Here is a 19,604-nt window from a genome sequence, read left to right on the forward strand (position 1 = left end):
ACATGCCAATGTACTGAAGTCAACACTGGTAGAATGGCTGCCACCATGCAGACCTTGGTCCAGGACATCGGTTGCTGCGTAGGCTGAACTCCATTGCTGACACCATAGTTGGCCTCCAACAGTGTCAACACAAGCTGCAGGGCAGCTCGATCTCACTCAAACTTTCTCTTCTTCTCAAGGAATCAGCCAGGGGCCCTCACGGCACCTATAGGGAGGAGGATCAGCACATGCACACCATGGGACCACCCACCAGGTGACTCTGGGAGTGTCCAGCCCACCTGAATCCCCTCTCCCTGTGTCCCCAGCAGCTCCAGCTCCACAGGCCAAGGAGGGTGCCTCTTCCACACAGCAGGACCCCGAAGGCAGGCCGGGGCCCTCCAGGTCTCAGCCCTCCAGAGGACACCGGTCAAGATCATCACAGACAGCAGGCTGCCTCCACCTCCGCTGTGGATGTTGGGAGAGCACCAAGACATAGCGGCAGGGTTAGGAATGTTAAGAACAGTAGTTGCGCAGTCTGGACACGGATGTTAAACACTTGTACATAATGTTCGCTTTGTTAATACAATCTCAAGAATGTCTCCTTGCCTATGGCTCCTTGTTCTGATGAGCAGTGTTCGTGTCACTCAGATGCTAAAACTTGGTTCTTGCACAAGATAAGGGCAGGTGTCTCAGACCAGGGCCTCTTCCCTGTGCAGTGTGTAACCTTCAGACCAAAGTGATTGCAATGATTGTAAGTTAAACCATTTCTTACTGTTATGGGGATCATGTGACTATATAGACCAATCAGCCCTAAGTGTGGGAAATCTCAGGGACAGAGTTTTCTAGCCTTGGCATGGGGGAACAAGCATGTAGCCTTATCTGGAGTCTGTAAATAAAGTTTACTGTTTTTTATAAGAAACCTGCCCTGCATTCCAGGTTTATTACAACTGGCGATGAGGATAAATAGCTCCAACGCAGCACCTCACCTCGCCACTGTGAGAATTCCGATAATTTAAGGGAAGAAAGGAAAGAAGTATACTCACCAGCAATGCCTCTCTTTGGCAGAATTGACCCATACAACTTATCTGTCGAGGAGTGGGATCAATACATTGAGCGATTAGGTTAACGGAGGAGGAGAAACAGAAGGCAATTCTCCTCAATGTCTGTGGGAGCAAAATGTATAACCTAATCTGCAGCTTGATGGCTCTGAATGAACCAGATTCCAGTTCCTTCACCGAGCTAGCAGACCTCATGAAAAGACATTTTCAGCCTGAACCCTCAGTGATCATGCAAAGATTCAAATTTAACTCTCGGGTAAGGGGCCCCAGTGAGTCGATTGCAATGTACATCGCGAAGTTAAATCAGTTAATGGAGCGCAATGACTTTGGTGATACTTTAAACAACATGTTGTGAGATCATCTGGTTTGCAGCATAAACGATGATGCCATTCAGCGCCGTTTGCTTGCAGAAGTTGAGATAGACCTGAAGCGCGCCATGGAGATAGCGCTAGCAATGGAGAGCGCTGAGAGGGACTCACAGGCTCTGCACAGTGTGCAACATGGCACCGTTCTGCAGCTAGGGCAGGAACCTGCCGCCAGGTATGGCACAAAGACCAGGGAGGCTACAGTAAAGCGGGACATGGCCCCTCCTGCTAGAAAAATAAAAAGAGATGCTGGAAGCAGCTCACCAGTAACCTAGGAGTTAAAGTGTTACCGTTGTGGGGGAAATCATGTACCCGAAGTCTATAGATTTAAAGAGGCAGAATGCCACTACTGCCACAAAAAAGGGCATGTTGTTAAACAGTGCAGGACTAGATCAAGGCAGCCATTCAGACATCCGGTCAAGTTAAATAAAGTGCACAATATCGATGAGCCAGATGTCACTGAGGCTGATGTTTATTCCCTACACAATCTGAAGGCCAGGAAAGCTGAACCAATCACTGTTACACTTCAAGTAAATGGAAAGCCTCCGCTCATGGAGGCTGACACAGGAGCATTGACCACATTGGTGGGAGAACACATTTTTAAATACCTCAGAGAAGGTACCCAGCCATTGAGTTTGGAGAAAACCGCTGATCAGTTAAAAACATATACAGGCGAAGCAGTACAGGTGAAAGGCATCACCTCTGTACCTGTATCCTACAGGTAATAGACAGCTCAGCTGCCAATAATTGTTGTAACAGGAGAAGGACCTAGCCTCCTGGGCCGTGATTGGTTGAAAGAAATCAAACTAACCCGGTCAGAAATTTTTCAGGTCAGGACAGGAGGAATTCCAGAGTTGCTGAAACAATATGACAGAGTTTTCCAAGATGAGTTGGGGAAAATCAAATGTCTAAAGCTAAAATATACATGGACCCTGAAGCAACAGCTTGGTTTTTTAAGGCAAGACCTGTGCCTTACACTCTAAAAGACAAGGTAGGTGCGGAATTATGTCATTTGGAAAAGTTAGGAATACTACAGCCAGTCCAATTTTCAGAATGGGCAGCACCCATAGCCGCTGTGATGAAAGCGGACCAAACCATTCGCATCTGCGGGGATTATAAATTAATTGTGAATAAGGCTGCAAAATAGACAAATATCCAATCCCAAAGATTGAAGATCTGTATGCTAAACTTGCAGGAGGAAGATCCTACACTAAAATGGATATGAGCCACACGTGTCAACAGCTTGAGCTGGACAACACATCAAGAAGTTATAAACATGCTCAAGGGTCTGTACCAATACACATGCCTACCTTTTGGTGTGACATCTATCTGTGCGATTTTCCAAAGAACCATGGAAAGCCTGCCAAAGGACTCCCCTGAGTTATAGTTACCTGCACGACATCCTAATCACAGGATTGATGGAAGTCGGACATGTGGTCAACCTGGAAGAGGTTCTGAAGAGAATTTTGGAGGCTGGTGTTCATTTAAAAAAAGAAAAGTGCACTTTCCAAGCAAAGGAAGTTATGTATCTGGGTCATCGAGTGGATACCCAAGGGTTGCATCCATTAGGGGAGAATGTCAGGGCAATCAAGGAAGCGCCCTCTGCTACCAACGTCACGGAGCTCAAGTCTTTTTTAGGCATGGTAAATTATTACCGTCGATTCTTGTCTAATCTATACACAGTGTTAGCTCCTTTACACTTATTATTGAAGAAGAACCACAGATGGTCCTGGAAGGCACAGCAAGAGGAAGCCTTCACAAGAGTCAAGAAACTTTTACACACGTCGTGTCTGCTAGTGCACTATGACCCGTCTAAGGAACTGATACTCACTTGTGATGCAGCTCGCTATGGAGTGGGAGCAGTACTGTCACACAGGGTGGAGGATGGATCTGTAAGATCGATAGGATACGTATCCGGAACCCTTTCTGCAGCTGAGAAAGGTTCCTCACAAATTGAAAAAGAGGCTTATCTATTGTATTTGGAGTAAAGAAGTTCCATCAATATTTGCACAGTCAACATTTCACCTTCGTGTCAGATCACAAGCGACTGTTGGGTTTGTTTAGTGAAGATAAGACAAGCCCAATGATAGCCTCTGCTGGAATTCAAAAATGGGCTTTAATTTTGTCGGCATATGAGTACACTTTTAGGCACCATCCGGGTGTCATATAGCAAATGCAGATGCCCTCAGTTGTCTCCCTTTGCCAGACAGTATTACACATGTTCCAGTACCTCAAGAGGTAGTACTCTGTGTTGAATTTCCTGGACTCCTCACCGGTCTGCACGAGACAGATAAAGAATTGGAAAAATCGGGATTCAATTTTAGCAAGAGCCCGCGAATAAGTATTGCAAGGATGGTCAAATGCACAAATCTCTGAAGAATTAAAACCATTCTTTGCCAGGTGCACACCTTTTCAAGGCAGTTGTGAAGCACGCTATTCTGGAGTCACACCAATGTGGGCGGTAAATTTGACGTGGGGGGATGATTCCAGTGAGCAGGGCTTATTGTTAGATGCAAATGTATTGAAATGATATTCCCAGCATCCGGCGGTGTGAAATGCAGCCTGCCATTGATGGTGTTATGACCACAGCCGATGTGAATTGCTGAGCAAACCAAATCCCAGAGGGAAACTTGGCTTACGGACCATAACCCTTTTCTCGTAATCTGAAAACAAGAAGATGTACTGATCTCATCGATAAGAGGTCCAGTGACATGTTTGGGATTTTAAAAATTAAAAGCAAAAGTTTTATTAACAAGAATAAAATAAAACTTAAGCACACAAGATTACAGTTACACAATTAAGGTTAGTCTTACAAAACATTGCAAAAAACTACCCGCTATTTGGTCAAACCCACGGCCAACCCTCCCTTATAGATGTCTAACTATGAAATCCAGTAATATTACACAAGGCAAACTGCTGCAGCTTTACTAAAGGCATACCACATGACCTTTACCCTCTTCCACTCCACTGTGGAATCCAATTCAGAATAAAACTGCTTGTTGCAGCCCAAGAGTTTTCTGTCTTGACTGGATGGCTGATTCAAACAGCATCCTCTCCCAGCCCAGAGCTCTAGCTAGAGTTTAACAGCTCAAACAGCTCCAGCTATATCTATAGCTCCAGCTCAACAGCTACTCCAGCTATCCACAGTTAACTCTAAAATACCTCTTTTCCCTTTCATCTCTGGTTCCATTGTTCTCAGACCTCTTTGAAACTCAAATCCATCCAAATATAAACTCCTTTATGTCTCTATCTTGTCTTTGATTTTGAGTTGGCAACATATAATATTCCCACTGCTATTTACCTATGGAACCCCTTTGATATTCAAACAAACTCTCAACTTATCTTAAAATGCAAATGTTAGATCTAACCTATGCACTTGTACCCGAAATTTAACACCGCTATCCCTTTCATGTTTCAAACCTCCCAAACAACCTGACTCCTACCAATCTCTTGCCCAACTTAACTAAATCTCACACACGCACACACACACACACACGCACACACACGCACGAACACCACCCCCCCCAGTCTTCTTTACAGAATAATGCAATATTCCCCAAAAATATGTTTAAAAAAATCCATCCTCACAACAGATGGAGCAGACAATCGCAAACTGCTTTCATGACAGTGTAAAACCACTTTTTGGCTTTTTCACCATATTGTCCCCCACCCCGCCCACCATGACACCCAACGCCAATGGGGCCGGAAAATTCCGGCCATAGTATAAATTGGACAGCAGTTACACATTATAAATGGGTTGTTTTTCACATTGGTATAAGGGGAGAGAGAGTTCAAGTGACCGGTAGGATTTGGTGATTTGCTGATTTCTAAACTGATGGAAAACAACTCAAAATATTCCATGTGTTCATTGCACACCCTGACATTATTGTTTGCCAACAGGGTGGCCGCTGCCAAACCTCAGGAATACTGGACATCCCTGCCAAATCCCACACACGCATGTGTGCACTTTTATTTATTAAAATAAAATACCACACATAATGAACCCGGGGGCCCAGATTTTTGCAGGACTGTGGACACTCCGCAGACCTTTAAAAATGGCAGGCAGGATCCAGATCTGGAAGTCCTGCCCCCCATTTCCGACAAATCCCATTTTCACCGGGAGGGGAAAGGGTGGCGGGGTATGTGACCCAGACATGAGGGAGACCCAAGCTCAGCGGGGGCCATTTAAACTCAGTGCTGGGCCGGGCTCCACCCCACCACTGGCATTTTGAAGAATGAGAAGTGATCTCGTTGCAACAAACAAATTCTGAAGGGGGCTTGACGGGGTAGACACTGGGAGGTTGTTTCCCCGAGCTGGGTAATCTAGAGCACGGGGGTTACAGACTCAGGATAAGAGGTCGATCATTTTGGACTGGGAGGAGGAGAAATTATTTCAATCTGTGGTCTGTGAATCTTTGGAAGTCTCTTTCCACAGGGTTCTGGATGCTCCACATTCAAGACTGAGATGTTTTTGATCCCCATGGGATATGGGGAGCGGGCGGGAAAATGAAGTTGAGGCCGATCAACCATGATCATATTGAATGTCAGAGCAGGGCCGAATGGCCTACTCCTGCTCTTGTTTCTTATGTAGAGGGTGAAGAATTCTCTCAGTAAGAGTTGATGAACTCTCAGTGTAGCTTGATGAGCTCACAGTATGGGGTAATAATCGGATAATTACTGACACATTCAGTGCTCAAATTCAAATTAAAATGTAAGTAATTGTCACAAAAATATCCTAGTTTCAAGAAATGTTTGTACCAACTTGTCCTGTGAACATTCCCTTCACTTGATTAAAGAAACAAAGGACTTGTTTTTTTGGATCTAACAACTGAAGATATTTCTTGAAATATTTTTGTAAATCCTGATATTGTTATAAGTAGAAGGTATGAGATGTAAGTATATTTACCATAGGCTTTGTCAGTGCATTTCTCCCTCAAGCTAATTTTCAAAGGGCTGTATTCTCCACTGGCTGTAACCTTAGGTAATACCACCTGTTGGGGGTTTGGAATAAAAAGACTTATTCACACAATCGTAGAATGATAGAACAAGACTTATCAGCCCATGCCAGCTCTAAGATAGAGCTATCCAATTAATGCCATCTCCTGGTAATTTTTCGTTCCTGTTATGTTCTACTGTTGGGGCACTTTGCTCACAAACTCAGTTGCAGGCCTATCTAATGTCTGATGAATTGGCAGCAATATACTGCAGACTCAGGGACCAGTATAAGATGAAGCACATGCTGCTTATTTACACAGATAACAGGGCACTAACATGATAGGTGCTTCTCCCCAACTAGACCCTACTCTAAACTACCCTTAACATTGTAACCCGTGCTACACAGCCATTGGGTCATACAGTCACGTGGTCAATCTGCTCACATTCTCTTAAAGGTGTATCACACCTCAGATTACCACAGTTTCCTTTTGAGAATTTATCCAATTCCCTTTTTGAAAGTTGTTATTGAATCTCCGTACGCCGCCCTTTCAAGTGGCGCGTTCCAGATCACAACAACTTGCCACGTAAAAAAAAAATTCTCCTCCTCTCCCCCTCTGGTTCTTTTACCAATTATCTGCATCCTGTGTCCCTCCGGTTTTTCATGAAACATGTGACCCAGTAAATTGTAATTAATCCAAGTAAATTTATCTGTTTTGATTGGATTATTCACCTTTGGGCCCTGGCTTTCAGGTCTGACCCAGCCTTGTGTCCATGGTAACCAGGATCTTACAGCCAGAGATTTTGTATTGTCTCAATCCAATACCTCTCAGTATGAAGCCAGAGAACAAAACTGCCTCTAATTTGGCACCAAATTGGCATTCTCACTTCTTGGAAAAGCACAATATGAGTGGGAAAATGTTACACCAGGGTTACTATTTTTCAGGTTGGGTCTGAGTCATCCTATTGGATGATGTGGAAGGAGCTTTACTGTGTACCTAACATGCACTGCACATGCAAGAATGGCCGAATGTATAGCACCTCCTCAGGTGTGGCTAGCCTATTGGGCTGCAGTAACATCACAAGAATTGCTGCTTCAGCGACCCCAGTGCATTTGTACAGACTATACTTGATGGCTCACAATAAGCAAAAATCAGATGGGAATCTTTCTTCACTCATGTGTGCCATACAAGTGCCAGGCAATGACCATCTCCAACATGAGAATTTAACAATCTCCTCTTGAGTTCAGGAAATAAAACAGCGAGAGCTAGGGGGATAAAACAGCGAGAGTTCAGGGGATAAAACAGCGAGAGTTCGGGTGATAAAACAGCGAGAGTTAAGGAGATAAAACAGCGAGAGTTCTGGGTATAACGTAGCAAGAGTTCGGGAGATAAAACAGCGAGAGAGTTCGGGAGACAAAAAAGCGAGAGTTGGCGGGAAGAAACAGTAGCTGAACAATGGGCTACCTTCAAAGAGGAGATGGTTTGGGCACTGTCAAAGTATGTTCCCTCAAAAGGGAAGGGTAGAACAAACAAATCCAGAGCTCCCTGGATGACAAAGGAGATAGAAATTAAGTGCTTATGACAGGTATCAGATAGCAAATACAATTGAGAACCAAGCTGAATACAAAAGGTTCAGAAGGGATGTGAAAAAGCAAATATGAAAAGCAAAGAGGGATTATGAAAAAAGACTGTCAGCTAACATAAAAAGAAATCCCAAAGTATACTATAAGCAAGCAATAGTAAAATGTTGGTAAAAGGAGGAGTAGGGCCGATTAGGGACCAAAAAGGGGATTTACACATTGAGGATAGAGGCATGGCCGAGGTTTTAAATTAGTACTTTACATCTGTCTTTACCTACAAGGCAGATGCTGCCCAGGTCATGGTGACAGAGGAGGAAACTCAGTCACTAGAAGGGTTTAAAATTGATAAGGAGAAGATATTGGATAAGTTGTCTGTACTTAACGTTGATAAGGCACTGGGACTGGATGAGATGCATCCAAGAATATTGAAGGAAGTGAGAGTGGAAATTGCAGAGGCACTGGCAATAATCTTTCAATGTTCCCTGGATTCAGGGGAGGTGCCAGAGGACTGGAAAATTGCAAACATTACGCCCTTGTCAAAAAAGGCTGTAAAGATTTAGATGGGGGAGAGGGGAGGCACTGCCTGGTGATTGGCATTTAAATGTCAGACTAGATATTGCATTCAAATTCCTAGAGTGGGACTCGACCCCACAACCTTCTGACTTGGCCACATGAGTGCTACCCACTGAGCCCCAATGGTAAGATGGCTTTCACCAAGAGTATAATTCAGCCTTGGCTATGTCTTCATTTTCATATTAAATATATTCACCTTACCCTATGCATGGGCTTCCAATAGAGATCAATATGCTTAAAAGTGTCAGGTATTCCTTCAGGATTCTGAAGCTCTTTCTCCATTTTCTGTTTCTCGTGTCTTGTCAGTACGGTGGATTTGGGTCTTCGAATATCCCAGAACAATATAGAGCTGCAGGAAAGTGATGCCATAAACATTCCACAGCATGTGTACACTGACTCAGACAGAGGCCATAATAATGGCAGGCATTGAAAGATGGAAAATTCACCCTGTTACAGTGAGGAACAATCTTCCTAAGTGATGCTACAGGGACATTTACCTGGGTTGCGAGGACTGTCCTTTGAGGAGAGATTGAGTAGAATGGGTCTTATATTCTCTGGAGTTTAGAGGTATGAGAGGTGATCTCATTGACAGATGTGAAATTCTTAAGGGGCTTGACATGATAGCTGCGAAGAGGTTGTTTCCACTGGCTAGGGAACCTAGAACAGGGGAGCACACACACTCAAGGGGTTGGCTATTTAGGACTGGGATGAGGAAACATTTCTTCAGTTAGAGGGGCGTGAATCTTTGGAATTCTCTATCCTAGAGAGCTGTGGATGCTCAGTCATTGAGTATATTCAAGAGTGGGATTGATAGACTTTTTTTCTGGGTACCAAGGGAATTAGGGATATGGGAATTGGAAAAGAAAGGGAAGTTGAGTTAGTGAATGGCAGAGCAAGCTGGAAAGGCTGTATATTCTTATATTCTTAATATTGGGACAGATTAGAGGGGGATATTTGTAATGCACTGCTGTACCTAGACAGGAAATTGACCTTGGGTGACAGAAAGTGAGCAGCTTGGATTTTCCAAATTCGATTATAGTTCTCAGGAGAACATAACTTTGCTGATCTGTGGCGCCACTGTTAAACTGGTCTCCCAGTGGCCGAGAAAGGCAGGTACCCTGTGCTCATTCCTGAGTGCTAAACACCCTCCTGACACCCCAAGATGGTGGGCAGGAAGCACATGAGCTGGGAGCCTGCTGCCCGCCATGTTGGGTATGATGGTCTTCACTCCCATCAGAACTGTCCGTCAGAACAAATCAAAGTGGAAATAATTTGTTTAAATCAGAGCACTGCTTGTCTTTCGGGATCCGTTCTCAATGCGCAAATATTCCAGCCCCTCACACGCCGCGTGCTGAACTCTCGTAGCACAAAGTGACATAAAACAGACAGGAAGCCACCTTAACTCAGTGTGGAGCCAGGCGAAGCAGGAGCTCACTTTCCAACCCCCACGTTAAAGGAATACGTCCCCCTCCCACCCTCATCCACTGGGCTGGATTTTACAAGATAATGTGGTCTCCGTTCTCCACAACCACCACCACCCCCCCACCCCCTCCAGCTAAAACGTTGGGCTGAGGCTCCCCACCATTCTGAAGGTTGCCCTGAGGCAATTTAACGCTGGGAGCAGTGTTAATTGCTTTAAGGGCGAGACTGGCCACTGCTGGGACTACAGGCAGTCCCACCATGCTGAGGAACTCAGGTTCAGTTGAGGGGTGGGGTGGGGTGGGGAGGGAGAGGGGTGGGGGTCTGGATTCAAGAGGCAAGGGGTGGGGATGGGGGTAACCTCATGAGCAGTGATTCTGATAGGCCCAGGGGGTCTCCAAAGGCGTTACACTCCCTTACCCGACACCGGCACATGCAGCTAAAACTGCCGGGCTTCCCACATGGCATAAGCCTCCCCCCCAACTGCGGGTAAAATACCAACAGGGGGCATGATGACACCCTTATTAGCCATTAACTTAAGGGACTAAGTAGGCCCAAGGATGAGCGTGTCTCCTCTACCCCGTAAAATTTCAGATAGATTGGCGGCCGGATGCGTAGGTGGCGGGAATGCTACCCACTGCATTTCATGTGCCTCCCCGCCTTCAAACCCATTGGTGGGGGGAGTGTAAGATCCAGCTCTTTGTGTCTTCAGATGGTGCTGTAAAGGGGTAGCGTGCAGATGAGAAATAGGAGGGGGGCAAGGTTAGAACCTTGAGGGAGCGGTTCAAGAACAGGAAGAAGAACCAGTGCAGGCGATTCTCTATCTATTGTCTTGTTTCTTTTTTTAATGATGCACACAGTCCGTCGACATTGTAACTGAGCTAACATTATTGACAACACATTTCCCTAACATGAACACATATCTGCAGTGTCTGAATTCTATCAAGACAGGTTCCAACATGTGCTATCTGACCTTCAACCCCCAGGTCAGGTGACCCCGCATATAGTAGAGCACCGCATAGTATCTAATGCTGCAGTCCACAACCACAATCAGTTATTAGATAGATAAGAATGGAACCGGGTGAGAACAGTTCCACCCAGCTGGATGACAGGGGAGAGGTGTTGGCGGAGGATGGTTTGGTCAGCTGTGTCAAAGGCTGCAGACAGGTCCAGAAGGATGAAGAGGAATGGTTTACTAAGGCTGCAGTCAGATAAGACATCATTCATGATGTGGGATTGGAAGGCTCATTCCTGCTGTTCCTGGCTACACACAGAGTTAGGTTGGTTGGGTAAGTTACTGATGATGAGTGCAATGCTATGCTGTGTGATTTCAGTGCATAACAAGTGAACCACAGAGGGGAGAGTGGGTTGGGGGGTGCATTTGAAAATGGACAACAGGTCCCACGATTCAGTCAGGCTGTTTCAGTACTGTGGAAAGGTTGGAAAGCAGATTGGAAAGGTTCGAACATGGAGTTACATGAAAGATGGACACAGATTTGGAATAAGTGAAAAAGACACATATTACGGTGAGTCATTGACCAAGAGGGTATGCTTGACAAATTCCTTTCTCCTTTGCTAGCCAAGGCTCAACGAGAGCAGCTAGTAACCCTGCTGCCCTAACTGAGAGCGGTCACACTCTGCAAATTCTAAGAAATGAAGTGAGGATCTTCTGCGAATGTACCAAGGAGAACCTTTATCTGCTAGGCAATTGTGGCACAGGACCAAATCTTTGAAATTATGAAAAACTATCAGTTAAACCTACTTTAGAATTATGACGACTTGCAGATTGACAATAAACTAAATACAAATATTGCATACTTACCAATCGGGAGAGCACGTGACAAGTTGGACACAAACCCCTTCTGGATTCTCAATTGGGATTCCAAACTTTGTTATCTTGAAAAAGAACCAAATTGTTTTCATCAGCAAAGTGATCGACTTTGTACAGTGTTACAACAACAACCACTTGCATTTACATAACCCCTTTAATATAGTAAACCATTCAAAGGCACTTCACAGGAGCATTATCGGAGAATATCTGACACTGAGTCACATAAGTAGACATTTGTCGAGATAATCAATTGCTTGGTCAAAAAGGTAGGCTTTAAGAAGGATCTCAAAGGAGGAGAGTGAGATTTAGGGAGGGCATTCCAAAATTTAGGGCCTAGACAACCAAAGAAATGGCCACCAATGGTGGAACAATGAAAATTGGGAATGCACTGGAGGCCAGAATTACGTATTCTCTAAGAGTTCTTTTTTCAGTTTTAGTCTGGTGTGGTTAGAAATGCAGTGAATAAATATAAAAGCACAAAATTCTGAAAATACACAGCGTATCAGGAAAGAGAAATGGCAGATAATGACATTTCAAAGTAGGGTATGAGCTTTGGGTGGCAGTCTCAACTCTTGAATCAAAAAGTTGTCAGTTTAAGTTTCTCTCTACAGATATAAGCGCTTATTCCAGCTAACTTTCCCAGTGTAGTACTGAAGGAGCACCACAACGAGAGGAGATGTTAAACCAAGGCTCTGACCACCTTCTCAGGTAGATGTAAAAGATCCCACGGAACGATTTGAAGTAAAAACAAACCTGACATTCCAGTGTTCCTGCCAGCCAGCAACCAACATCCAACAAATTATCTAGTCATTTATCTCCTTTCTGTTTGTGGGACCTTTGCTGTGTTCAAGTTGGCTGCTGCATCTGCTGACATAGCAATGCTGACAAACCACTCCAGAAGTTCAGTCTTCAGTTCCATTTGTGACTCCTCAGTTACTGAAGCAGTCTGTGCCTGCATGCAGCAAGACCTGGGACAACATTCTTGGGCCCATAAATGGCAAGTAACATTCATCCTGAACAAGTGGCAGACAGTGACCATCTCCATCAAGACAGAAGATAGCTAACTCCACTTGATGTTCAATGGCATTACCATTGCTGAATACCCCATCATCAACATGCTGGGGATTAACATTGACCAGAAACGTAATCGAGCCAGTCATGCAAATACTGTGGCTACAAGAGCAGGTCAGAGGCTGGGAATTCTGCAGCAAGTAACTCACCTCCTGACTCAGCAAAGCCCGTTCACTAACTTTGTTTATTATTCTTTCATGGGATGTGGGTGCCACTGGCAAGACCAGCATTTGGTGCCCATCCCTAATTGCCCTTGAACTAAGTGGCTTGCTAAGCCATTTCTGGGGGCAGTTAAGAGTCAACTCATTGCTGTAGGTCTGGGGTCACATGTAGGCCAGACCAGGTAAGGATGGCAGATTCCTTCCCAAAAGGACATTAGTAAACCAGATGGGTTTTTACAAAAATCGATGGTAGTCTCATGGTCATCCATTACTAGTTTCCAATTCTAGGATTATTAATTAATTAAATTGAATCAATTATTTGAACTTAAATTCCACCAGCTGCCATGGCGGGATTTGAACCCATGCCCCCAAAGCATTAGTCTGGGCCTCTGGATTACAACATTATCACTGTGCCAATGTCTCTACCTACAAGGCAAAAGTAAGGAGTGTGAAGAAATACTCCTCACTTGCCTGGTTGTGTGCAGCTCCAACAACACTCAAGAAGCTCAATCCAGGACAAAGCAGTCGCTTGATTGGTAACCCCATCCACAAACATTCACTCCCTCCACCACTGACGCACAGTGGCAGCAGTCTGTACCATTGACAAGATGCACTGCAGGAACTCACCAAGGCTGCTTAGGCAGCACCTTCCAAACCAGCAACCTACACCACAGGGACTGCATCGGTTCAAGCAGGCAGCTCACCACCAGCTTCTCAAGGGCAATTAGGGATGGGCGATAAATGCTGGCCCGGCCAGCGATGCCCACACCCCGTGAACGAATACAAGAAAAGCAAAATAGCCACTAAACGGTAAAGTATCAATAACCATCGAGTTCCATATGAAATGTTTCCTTACCTCAAAGTGGTCTGGCAGCCAGCATAAATCAGTAATAAAGGATTTGTGTCCATTTGCGATTGATGACACTGCACAGTGGTGAGCAACGGGCACCTCCTGGTGAGGTACAGGATCTAACTCGGGCTGTAAGATGTAACATGAAAAAAAAAACCTTATCCAACATCTATTACACAAATTTCCAAAAAGCAGGATACATAAAATGGTTTCAACAGTGAGTTTGATCGAGTTGATAACATCTGACACCCAAGGATGCTTCCAGAATGAACCACATCTGTAATTCCAGTGACGTGGACACTGGGTACTTTAACAGCTCACTCATCATCGTTCCATCAAAAACCCGGGCTCATCTCAGCCTGGACTCCCCGTGGAATTCCTCGGGCTGGTACATTTCACCCTCTGCGTTGGCCAAAACAACAGATACCACCCCCCCACCACCCTCCCTCCCCCTCCCCCTCCACCCAGCCGTTGTTTCCAAGGCAGGTCAAAGCTACGGCAGGTTTTGACAGAAAAATTATATTTGCTGCTCAGTAAGTCAGTAACTTGAAGGCTGTAAATTTAAGGCTTTCACTGGAAGTGTGAAGGGTGGGCTAGGGAGAATATTTTTATGATGAGACATGCCATATCTTACCAGAAACAGTGGTATTCAATGGGTAAATATATTAGAGAAGGAGACACGTCATAGAGTATGGGGAAAAGAGAAGAGCTGTAAAAATAATCCCTTGACTCTAATTTTGAATATTGTTGAACAAATATGTTTATTTAAGCACGCAAGTAGCATTTTTATTCTAACATAGGATTTGATAGGATAGGAATGATCACTGGTTCAAGTGATTTTCTTATGCCCATTGTCTTACGTCATTGACTTGTTTGGGGTTGAGTTTCTGCTTTGGGTGCAATCAGAAAATTGTCCCCAAAATGCTCTTGAACTTTGTGCAGGTTAGTTTATGCTTCATTTAATTTGCATAATCGCTAACGTATGTTCTCCCATGAACCTGTGCAATTGGGCAGCAGAATAGAATATCCTTATTTGGTTTTGTTTCATTCCATTAAAAAGTATTCCTCAATGTGTTTAAGAGTCGTGCAGTTATTCTAATACAGCTGACAATAACCTTACACCAAAAATAAGCATTTTTAATAAGGGTGTCCAGTCCTCAACCTGGGAGCGACTTGATTTGGAATCACTGAAAATAACTTAGTGAATTGATTATTCTTTTGGAAATGAAGCAAGTTTTAAAATGTGCTGACCAGGTTCTGTGAAAAGAAATACGATTGAAGAGCCTTCCGGAACCAGCACAGCCTCGCAGTTTCAACTTGGCGGCCTGACCAGTTTAGCTGGAGGGGCCCGACTGGGAGAATTGAACCATGAACAATCATGGAAAACACAAACGTTTGTTGTTTGGGTCGTAAATCACCTCCGTTTTAAAAGTCACACAAGAGCAGAAGAATAGGAGCAGGGCCCTTTGAGCCTGCTCCGCCATTCGATAAGAGAATGGCTGATCTAATTGTTGCCTTAATTCCACTTTCCTGTCAGCACTTGATTTGCTTGTCAGTCAAGAATCTTTCTAACTCAGCCTTGAAAATACTCAATGACCCAGCTCCACCGGTCTCTTGGGAGCAGAATGCCAAAGACGAACGACCCTCTAAGAGAAAAAAATGTCTCCTCATCTCCATCTTGAATGAGAGGCCCCTCATTTTTAAACTGTGTCCCCCCAGTTCTGGACTCCCCCATAAGGGGAAATATCCTCTCAGCATCAAAAGTCTGATGGATCATATCAAACAGCATGTCCCTTCCGCTGTTTGCAACAGGCTAGGTACAGACCATACCCAACCAGCCCGTGCTTGCAAAACGCAGTGTCCAGCATTAGGCGTGATTCCGTGATTGGACAACATTTGCTAAATAATCCTCAGGGCGCTAAAAATTACGCTGACAACCAATTTAACACCATTAGTCAGGCTTGCAATGTGGCACATTTGCGTGTACTGGAAGCTACATATATTAATACACAGGGCCCTGTTCTTTGCAGACAGAAAAAACATGTACACACATTGTGCCTGTTTCAGCTAAACAAAATAAGTGACAGTCATTCGCTGACTCATTCCTCAGGGCAATGCCATGACCAAGCAGAGTCAAGCTGCCTGGTTTAAATTTCAAACAATGCTTGGCAGTTAACTGTCAGTCACCATTAACTGGTGCATTATCCATGGCAACGTCTCTACCAATCAGAGTCCACTTGCCAACCAATCAGCACTCCCTTCTAATACAATATAAAGTTGTTGCTTCCCCTGACATGGATAGTCTTGATGAATGCTGGACAAAAAGCTTTGACAAAATGTCTTTTTTTCAGCAATACCTATATGTTTCAATAAGATGACCTGCTCAACCTTTCCTCATATGATAACTCCTTCATCCCAGGAATCAGTCGCGTATACCCTGATTCTTTACCCCTACACTGATATAACCAGCAGAAATTCAACCCCTTTTATCTTTAACATGTTTATCAAAATAGCAAACAGAGGAATACCATTACAACATATTCAGTATTCCTCCACTGATACTCCCAAAAGTTACTTCTAGTCTCACCTCCCACCTCACAAGAATAAAGAGTCTTGCTACAATTGTACAGGGCTCTGGTGAGGCCACAGATGGAATACTGTGCGCTGTTTTGTTCACCATATTTAAGGAAGGATATACTTGCATTGGAGGCAGTACAACCAAGGTTCACTAGACTGGCCTAACCCTCCTATGATAGATGCCCAATAAATTGGGTTTATATTCTCTGGGGTTTAGAAGAATGAAGTGATCTTATTGAAACATAAACGATTCTGAAGGGGCTAGATAGGGTGGAGACTCAGAGATTGTTTCCCTCAGCTGGGGAATCTAAAATGCGGGGGCACAGTCTCAGGATAAGGGGCTGACCATTTAGGTCTGAGATGAGGAGAAATTTCTTCACTCAAAGGATAGTGACTCTTTGGAATTCTCTACCCAAAGGGCTGTGAATGCTCCATCCTTGCATATATTTAAGCCTGGGATAGACAGATGTTTGGTCCATCAGGGAATCGAGGAATATGGGACGTCAGGGGTGGGGTGGGGTGGGGTGAGGGGGAGAAAGTGGAGTTGAAGCTGGAGATCAGCCATGATCGTATTGAATAGCAGAGCAGGCTCGATGGGCCGAATGGTCTACTCCTGCTCCCATTTCTTGTGTTCTTATGTTATGTTCTCTTGCTATACATAGACTGTGTGGAACGGCAACTTAAAATATCTCCACGCGCCTTTCTAATTCCAATGGTTACAAAAATAAAGGTAAATAATTGGAAAGAAAATTAAAATGTGCATCAGTGTCAAGGTGTACAATGGAGTGACTCAACTGGTTGGCATGAGCTATCACTGTACTATAACCGTATGAGCTATTAATGTAATAGGTTCAACTCAATCAAGTTATAGATGAAGGACAGATTTAATTGTACCTGAAGGCATTAAGAACACCTGGAAGTTAACACCTGTGCAATGTTACAATGCACACACCTGAGCCAGTCAGATCTAAGTGGTTTAAACCACTCAGCATGTCAAATCTTTTTAATATATGTGAGAAAGTTCCCAAGAAAACTTCAATTAAAAAAGAAATCACATCAAAGGATAATATTTACACATATCCCTTGTAATCCATATAAAGAGTCTGGTTTCTTTATTGTTCAGAATATCACATGGTGATGATTAGTTACAATCATTATGGATTGAAATTGAATGTGTCTGGGCACTCTTTTTCTGAAGCAGTCTCTTTATCTATAATGATTTATTTATAAGATTTATAAGGTTTATCTAAATGGAGAGAGAATGTAGAACTCTGAGGTACAGAGGGATCTGGGTGTCCTGGTACATGAATCATTGAATATCTTTAAGGCAGAGGTAAATAGATTCTTGACCAACAAGGGGAATCAAAGGTTATCAGGAGTAGGCAGGATAGTGGCATTGAGGCCACAATCAGATCAGGCATGATCTTATTGAATGGCAAATCAGGCTTGAGGGGCCGAATGGCCTTCTCCTACTCCTAATTCATATGTTCATGTCTGAAGCAAATTAATTCCAATCAACAATTTAATGGACTTACAAAAATGAGGCTTGAAAATCTCAATCTGATTGTTGGCTGACCTGGAACAGAAGACCATGAACTTATATGCAGAAAATAAGTGTTATGCAGAGATTTGGTTCAGGGTCAGCCTGGAGTACTGGGTTCAGATCCTGGGCACCGCACATTAGGAAGGCTGCAGCAAAGATTCACCAGAAGGATACCGGGGAGGCAGCAGAGAGGGGTGACTTTGAGGGCTGTATATATATATATATATTTTATTCATTCACGGGATGCGGGCTTCGCTGGCTGGGCCAGCATTTATTGCCCAGCCCTAGTTGCCCTTGAGAAGGTGGTGGTGAACTGCCTCCTTGAACTGCTGCAGCCCATGTGATGTAGGTACACCCACAGTGCTGTTAGGAAGGTTGTTCCAGGATTTTGACCCAGCGACAGTGAAGGAACGGTGATATATTTCCAAGTCATGATGGTGAGTGACTTGGAGGGGAACTTCCAGGTGGCGGTGTTCCCATCTATCTGCTGTCATTGTCCTTTTAGATGGTAGTGGTCGCATGTTTGGAAAGCGTTGTCTAAGGAGCCTTGGAGAATTCCTGCAGTGCATCTTGTAGATGGTACACACTGCTGCTACTGTGTGTTGGTGGTGGAGCGAGTGAATGTTTGTGGATGTGGTGCCAATCAAGTGGACTGCTTTGTCCTGGATGGTGTCAAGCTTCTTGAGTGTTGTGGGAGCTGCACTCATCCAGGCAAGTGGGGAGTATCCCATCACACTCCTGACTTGTGCCTTGTAGATGGTGGACAGGCTTTGGGGAGTCAGGATGCAAGTTACTCGTCACAGGATTCCTAGCCTCTGACCTGCTCTTGTAGCTACAGTATTTATAAGGCTAGTCCAGTTCAGTTTCTGGTCAATGGTAACCCCCAGGATGTTGATAGTGGGAATTCAGTGATTGTAATGCCGTTGAACATCAGGGGGCGATGGCTGAATTCTCCCTTGTTGGAATTGGTCATTGCCCGACACTTGTGTGGCGTGAATATTACTTTCCACTTGTCAGCCCAAGCCTGGATATTGTCCAGGTCTTGTTGCATTTGGACATGGACTGTTTCAGTATCTGAGGGGTCACAAATGGTGCTGAACATTGTGCAATCATCAGTGAACATCCCCACTTCTGACCTTATGATGGAAGGAAGGTCATTGATGAAGCAGCTGAAGATGGTTGGGCCTAGGACACTACCCTGAGAAACTCCTGCAGTGATGTCCTGGAGCTGAGATGAATGACCCCCAACAACCACAACCATCTTCCTTTATGTTAGGTATGACTCCAACCAGTGGAGAGTTTTCCCCCTGATTCCCGTTGACTCCAGTTTTGCTAGGGCTGCTTGATGCCACACTTGGTCAAATGCGGCCTTGATATCAAGGCCTCACCTCACCTCAGGAGTTCAGCTTTTTTGTCCATGTTTGAACCAAGGCTGTAATGAGGTCAGGAGCTGAGTGACCCTGGTGGAACCCAAACCTGGCGTCAATGAGCAGGTTATTGCTAAGCAAGTGCTACTTGATAGCACTGTTGATGACGCCTTCCATTACTTTACTGGTGACTGAGAGTAGATGGATGGGATGGTAATTGGCCAGGATGGACTTGTCCTACTTTTTGTGTACAGGACATACCTAGGCAATTTTCCACATAGCCAGGTAGATGCCAG

General features: G+C 44.5%; 1 protein-coding gene across 1 annotated transcript in view; it reads right to left on the bottom strand.

The window, feature by feature from the left end:
- Positions 1-19,604, bottom strand: part of dnai3 (dynein axonemal intermediate chain 3) — a 115,472-nt gene that overhangs the window by 43,356 nt on the left and 52,512 nt on the right. Inside the window, exons 11-14 of the mRNA XM_078561804.1 lie at positions 13,828-13,950; positions 11,731-11,804; positions 8,691-8,838; positions 6,309-6,393 (exon numbers count right to left, since the gene is read on the bottom strand). Coding sequence (XP_078417930.1) covers positions 6,309-6,393; positions 8,691-8,838; positions 11,731-11,804; positions 13,828-13,950 — 430 coding nt within the window. The remainder of the gene's footprint in view (positions 1-6,308; positions 6,394-8,690; positions 8,839-11,730; positions 11,805-13,827; positions 13,951-19,604) is intronic.

This window comes from Cetorhinus maximus, chromosome 17 (assembly GCF_964194155.1).
Source record: "Cetorhinus maximus chromosome 17, sCetMax3.hap1.1, whole genome shotgun sequence".
NCBI lineage: Eukaryota > Metazoa > Chordata > Chondrichthyes > Lamniformes > Cetorhinidae > Cetorhinus > Cetorhinus maximus.